The sequence below is a fragment of the Ananas comosus genome, linkage group 19 (assembly GCF_001540865.1).
Source record: "Ananas comosus cultivar F153 linkage group 19, ASM154086v1, whole genome shotgun sequence".
NCBI classification, from domain to species: domain Eukaryota; kingdom Viridiplantae; phylum Streptophyta; class Magnoliopsida; order Poales; family Bromeliaceae; genus Ananas; species Ananas comosus.
The window spans coordinates 8,749,093-8,756,186 of NC_033639.1; the positions used below are offsets into that span (position 1 = coordinate 8,749,093).

The 7,094-nt window shown below is 38.5% G+C and overlaps 1 protein-coding gene across 1 annotated transcript; it reads left to right on the forward strand.

Annotated features, from left to right (window-relative positions):
- On the forward strand, positions 378–1,081 carry LOC109724793 (RING-H2 finger protein ATL56-like). The gene is given in 1 exon segment (XM_020253723.1): positions 378–1,081. A coding segment is annotated over 1 exon segment (588 nt). The 5' UTR covers positions 378–493.

The window sequence follows — 7,094 nt, forward strand, 5'->3', positions numbered from 1 at the left end:
TTTTTTTTTTTTTTTTTTGTCACACTACTTAAATGTAAGAATAACCACACTCAATTAATTGCTTCTATACTGTACAAATGTATAAGAATAATTTTTTAATATTTAATATATATATATATATATATATATAAGATTAGCATATTATCTATATTGCTCCTGATCGAATACTTTCTATTTGACATGAAGATAAAAAAAATAAAAAATTTTAATAAAGTACAGGGCTTATTTCAAAATATCTTATACTTAATAGAGATTACACAAATCTCTTCTTCGGTCATCACGAACCCTTCATCCAACTAATTCGTCCAAACGAACGGCCACGATTGACAGCGCAAAATTAGTTAAAATCTTCCGCGAGTTATTTTACCAAGATGTTCGCCTATACCGAGAATATCCCGACATTCCCACCCTCTCATCTCTCTCTCACTCTGAGAACTCATCTCTCTCTCGTCCGCTTCTTCGCCCCACCCCCGCTGCGCTCCCGAGCGAATCCATGGCGCGATCCTGCGACCACGAGTGGAGACCCCCCGTCGCCACGGCGGAGCCCCCCCGTGCGGCGGCGGCGACGGCGGCGGTGGCGGTGGCGAAGCCGAAGGGCGGCGCACGGCTCCTCTCCTTCCTCATCCAGGGCGCGGTCATGGTGGTGGCGCTCGCCCTCTTCTTCCTCTTCGCTGGGGTCGCCGCACTCATCCTCCTCCACCTCTTCGTCGCCGGGAGGGCCTTCCGCCGCCGCCGCCGCCGCGTCACCGCCACCCGCGGCGCAGCCGCCGCCGCCGACGGCGGCGTTGACGACGGGCCCCTGCGCGGCCTCTCCCCCGCCGATCTCCGCCGCCTCCCCTGGTTCGAGTACTCGCCGTCGCCGCCGCCGCCGCCGCCGCCGCCGCCGCCTCCCGATTGCGTCGTGTGCCTCGAGGGGATCCGGGCGCGGGAGCGGTGCCGTGCGCTGCCCCCCTGCGGCCACGTTTTCCACGCCGCGTGCGTCGATCGGTGGCTCGTGAAGTCCCCGGCGTGCCCGATCTGCCGCGCCGCCGTTTAGGCGGCGGGGGAGGAGATCGCGCGAACGCCACGGCGATGGGTTTGATCTTCCCCCTCTCCCTTTCTCTGTTTCGATCTCGATCGCCTTGTAATTTAATATTACTAGTTGTTTACTGCTAGGGTTTATTCGCCGTGTACAAAAGAAACGGTCATGATGGCACCTTCTAGTCAATCAAACCCTCTTTTCCACGAAAGAATCAAACAATTAGCCCTTTATGGTTTCTACTCATTCGTTTTTCTATTACTTTTTCTTAACAACTTTTCTAGTAGGGATGGATTAATAATAGTAGTTCCTTGGATTAATAGTTTAGTTTTGCTAATGGTGTAAGAGCTGTGATTAAGTGAGCTAATAATGTGCAGTACAAAAGCTTAGGCAGGGTAGTATCTTTCGGATGTAATGAAAGATGTTTTAGTCCCTAACTCCATATGGTATTTAATTTCGGTTTAGATTTGCTGTGCTTAGCTATTGACAAGTTCGCCTATCAAATTTTGGATATATTTGAATGAAACTACAATTAATGTTTGTTTGAGTGATTTTTGAAGAACGGAGTGAAATTTGGGGATGTAAGTATTGTGTCATTATATTTTTTAACTGCTTGTACAGACGGTAGCTAGAATTAATTTCTGTTGTTAGAGTACCTTACAAACCCTTCTGGCGTATTTGGACTCATAGTAGTGTCAGAGATTAGGGGAAGTAGTAAACCATTGATCAGTGTTCGTATCACTAAAGGAAGCTAACAGAATTTCATCTTTCTAAAGGAAATGATGATTTTTGCTTGGCAAATGGTGTTATTTGATTGTACTCGAATTCGGACCTTTTTATCGTGTTATGAAGGTTTGGTGGTGAGATAAAAAGATCGTTGTTGCCTTCCGAGTTCAGCGTCATTTTTTTATGTTGGATCTTCGTAATCTTTTTTGGTATGATGATCTGGTAGCTTGCTGGAATGGAAGTTCCAAAATGCCTATAGAAGGTTTAGAGGAGCAATAAGGTGCTCAATGGAAGGAAGAGAACCCTGTTAATAAATTGCAAAATAGAAGGGCACCATCGGTTTATGTTAGCTTGCTCGAACCTCTCTCTGGGGCGTAGACAGCCAAGAAGCTAATGAGAAGTATAAAAAACGGAAGAAAAATAAAAGAGATATCCCCAAGTTTGCATGTTTTCCCCACTCTTGGAGATCTGCCCATCTTACATGCACACTTGCCTCGCATGCTCGCGCACACATCTTGCTAAAAATTGCGAGTATCGATTCAACAATACGTCTTTGTGAACCGAGCTACATGTATTTATCATAATCACCTACGTCTGGCTGCATTATCACCCACATCACCCAAACTATGTAAAGTTAATAATGATTTGCTTTTGGCAACAAACCATATATATGTTATAGGCACCTTTGACATGAGTTTTTGAAATCGTCTTTGCATCATCTTCGGTATAGTGATAATAGAGAAATGATTACACTAATCGCTCTGTTCGTGGGGAGTTATAGTGGAAAGAAGAAGGAAGGTAACACATAGAAAGAGTTCTACTTACATACAGAGGTTAAAGCATCTTTAATTATATAGGAAAAACTTCAAATACCATCCCTGTGGTTTCATACGTTCTCACTTTAGTACCCTACGGTTTAAAGTATATCAATTTAGTGCCATGTGGTTTCATTTTTATCTTTTTATTATCGATTCCACTAATTTTTTTTATTAAATCAGTGACAAAGTTAAAACTAAAGAGTACTAAAGTGAATATTCGATAAACCTAGACGGGGTATCTAAAATTTTTTGAATATAATTTAATGAAATATTAACGGAAAAACTGACGAAAAGATAAAAATGAAACTACAGGACACTAACTTGATACACTTTAAACCACAGGGCACTAAAGTGAGAAAGTGCGAAACCACATGAGTGGCATTTGAAGTTTACCCTTGTGTATATATATATATATATATATATATATATATATATATATATATATATTACTGGAACTTGTTTATCTAATTTTTGTGGAGCTAACTACTTGTACTGTCCTTCCAAAATGTGTCCCAGAACTTACTGATACAATGGAAAATAAACTTGTCTCATCTCATCTAAACATTATGGCGTAGTCGTGATTAGCAGGTTCTTAACATGCTCTATTAACTAGAACTACTAGCTCAAATGGTCGATTAGGAATGCTACTTTTATTTCCTATTGCGTGATCTGTGACAAGTAGTTGTAACTCGATACAAGTTAAGATAGAACTCTGACTGGAGTCAGGTGGGGCTTTAAGTGGTCTGATATTTTTTCAGAGGGGAACAAATATTGCCTTTTTTTGGTTAAAAGAAAAGATAGTTATTGTTTGTTACCCTCTTGTCTGATATGTCAGCAACTCTCTGGTCTCATAGGCATCAGAGAACGAGCAGTATACTCTTTAGGGTGCGTTTGGTTCGCATTATGAAAGATTACTAGGAATAAAAGATATCCAAGAATCTTATTCCTATTCATCCTATTACTAAGAATGTGAAATTTCTGTGTTTGGTTCGCACGATAATATTAATTAGTCATGTTATTTAATATTACAAAAAATATACAATTAATTAATTAATTAGTTTATTTAATTTTAGATAATGTTACCAAAAGTTTCAACATCGTTTTAGAAAAAAGGGAGAGAGAGTATAAGTTAGAGAGAGCGCATAATTAAAAAAATAGAAAGAAAAATATAGTCGAAATTAGAGGGAGTGAGAGAGTTGAAATTTTAGAGAGAGAGAGAGCGCTTAGTTTAGAGAGAGAAAAAAAGTTGAATTTTAGAGAGAAAAATAAGTTTTAGAGAGAGATATAAGGTTAGAGTGTAAAGAAAAATAATATCAATTAGCCTACGGGTAGGAAGAAAGAAAGATATTAGACATATTATGATTACCTCAATCCATTAATATGAGGATACCCATCCTCCCTCAAAGAAATGAGATTAGTACTTTGGGGTGAATCTTATTCCCAAGTGAATCCAATATTACCAACTAGATTACTTAGTGCGTTTAGCCAAACACCGTCATATTTTTTTATTCTCATTGGATTATTAGGAATCTTTAAAAGATAGCGTGAACCAAACGCACCCTTATGGTAATCCTAGCAGTGTCGTGAAATAAAATGAAAGCTCTTGTGTGTGTTTGCCTCTTACTCTACAACAAAATTTTGCAGTTCCTTCAAAAATTTTGCGGTAACTTTTGAAGGAGACGAGCTGCACGCATATATCAGAGTAATGCTGCAGCTACTGGTTCGGCGAGCCAAATTGGCTCACGAATCGGCAAGAGTAGATTTTTCCCATGTATTACAGAAGTGCTTATTTGATTTTGAACAAGAAATAGTGATGCAATGGAAAATGATGGGCTACTCTTCGCCCCGTGGGGCATTCGAATATTTATCTTTTTCTGGTCTCTTTTGAGAGGAATGTGTTGGTTTTTCTTGTGTTTACAATGCTATAATAAGGAATTTAATTTATCATTGGATGGTGACTGTTACTTATTGTTCTTCCTTAATGAGGAGAAGGTGAGGTGGTTTGAATTCGACATTTGCATTTATTGTAGTTCTGTTTCTGCCTCTGATTGCAGCACATGTTTTGAAATTTGCATCCACCCTCCTTTCTTATCTTTTTGGTGTACCTAGTTTTAGTCAGGTAAATATGAATGCATCTATCTGAACTATGAATTATTCTGATTTGACTATAATTTAATCTTTGAAAATTTTAATTTTACTATTTAATTTTTCAATTTGTTTTTCAATTTGTTTGATTTGAGCCGGCTAACAACACTTTATTTGCAAAATTTGAATGAAAAATTTTGTTTATCTTTACAGATATAGTTAGTATATTTCATATAATTCTCGCAACTATAAATTTATTAAAGTAAATAATTAGCTCAAATTTTGAAGTCAAAGTGCACTTGGGGTGAGCATTTTTGCTGCACAACTTATCAGCTACGTTTGGGCCTATTCTCCTTAATTCACTTCAATTTGGGGTCGCAAAATACATATTGCCACATACTGTTTTGGTGCTACCGATTATTGCAGTTATTATTGTAATTGCGCAAATTATCCTCCTGCGCTCTGTCACGACATGGGGCTATTGTGATTTCATTGTTTGAGGAAGAGAATTATGGGGTTAAAGCCTTTTAAAAGGGCATTGGGGCTAATGAAAATGGGGAAGTTAATATCATTTGCGTTGATGGTAGCGATTTTCGGATTCGGATTTGCGATTTCAAAAGTTGTTGTAAGTTGTAAGTTAATATCATTTGCATTGATGGTGGCGATTTTCGGATCCGGATTCGCAATTTCAAAGGTTGTTGAAGTTGTAAAGGGTGGAGGTTTGGGAGAACAAGGGAGTGGTTTTGGGTGTAGTTAGGAGTTTGGTGGCAGAACTAATTTGTGATTTTGGAGATTTGTATGAGTTTCTTGTTTTGGTTGCCGCTGCAGGAAGCATTAGTGGGGAAAAGGAGAGTGAAGCAAGAAGCAGAAAAGCAAGATGGAACTAACACTGGGGCCTGACCCTCTAATTGTGACTCGATCTGCTCAGTCTTACCATCTGTACGCATTCACAGTATGTAAAAATTGAATCCGTAATTTCTGGCTCTGATACTACTTGTTAGATCGTTAGCACTAACCATTAATCCCAAAAGCTCGAGCTATTAGAAATACGCAATCAATTCATTTAAAACGTATAGATACAGCGCCCACGGGTTTCGATTGTAATTCTATCCACCTAGCCTTACGTCATTTCGAACATGACTTGGCCCACCCTACGTACCCATGCCAGCGCGAGCGCTCGCGTTGGCTCGCGCCCACTCGCCTACCCGCGCCCCACGCCTGCGCCCCTCGCTGCCCCCTGGATCCGAATTGTGAATTCATATATTTATATAGATTATATAGGGGTTCGGCTACTATACTATTATGAGTACGATCGCCCTCGTACTCATAAAATGTTTTCGATGATAAAGCTTCCGAATCAACGATCCACACAGTTAAACGTTATTTACAGCATTTAAATTTTCTAGAAATCAAATTTTATATTTTTTCGACATCATTTACCTTACGATCAAGAGGTCACAAATTTGACAATTTTTAACGGCCGGTATGAAATACTTGCTAGTTTAACAGTGTAAAAGAATCGGAATTTGTTGAATTTTTGATAGAAAATTCTATTCACTGCATAGATAAAGATCAATAATTCCGATCCTGAATTGAAGAATCCGATCATCCTTTTTTAGAACGTCGTTCGATTTTGACCTTTCATTTTATGCCCACTTGATGGACTTTATTATGATTTCGAAAATTTACAAAATTTATTTTCTAGAAGTTTTAAATACTCTAGATCATATTTAACGGAGTGGATCGTCGATTCGGAAGCTCAATCATTGAAAACAACTTATGAGTACGAGGGCTCCAGTACTCATAATAGAATAGTAGCCATGGCATATAGATATAGATATAGATATAGATATAGATAGATATGCTCTACAAATTATTACTATTGGTTAAAAAAAAAGGGTAAACTTCAAATACCACCCGTGGTTTCGCACTTTCTTACTTTAGTGCCCTGTGGTTTAAAGTGTACTAAGTTATTGTCCCATGGTTTTATTTTTATCTTTTCGTCAGTTTTTCCATTAATATTTCGTTAAATTATATATAAAAAGCTTCAAATACCCCACTTAGGTTTATTGAGTATTCATTTTAGTACCCTTTAGTTTTAACTTTGTACTGATTTAACAAAAAAAAATAGTGAAATCGATAATAAAAAAGATAAAAATAAAACGACATAGCACGAAATTGATACACTTTAAATCATAAGATACTAAAGTGAGAAAATGTAAAACTACAGGGGTGTCATTTGAAGTTTTTTCTATAAAAAAATAAAAAAAAAACACTACAAATGGAGAGACAACGTTACTGGGCGGTGACAACAACCTCTACCCCAATACTTCGTCCCAAAGCAAAAGTATCACAATGTGGTTAATTTACCATTTTACCCCCGCGTCGAACCCACGCTACACGTTCGAGTCCGTTCACCGCCTTATGAGTTATGAGTCTTTTGACTC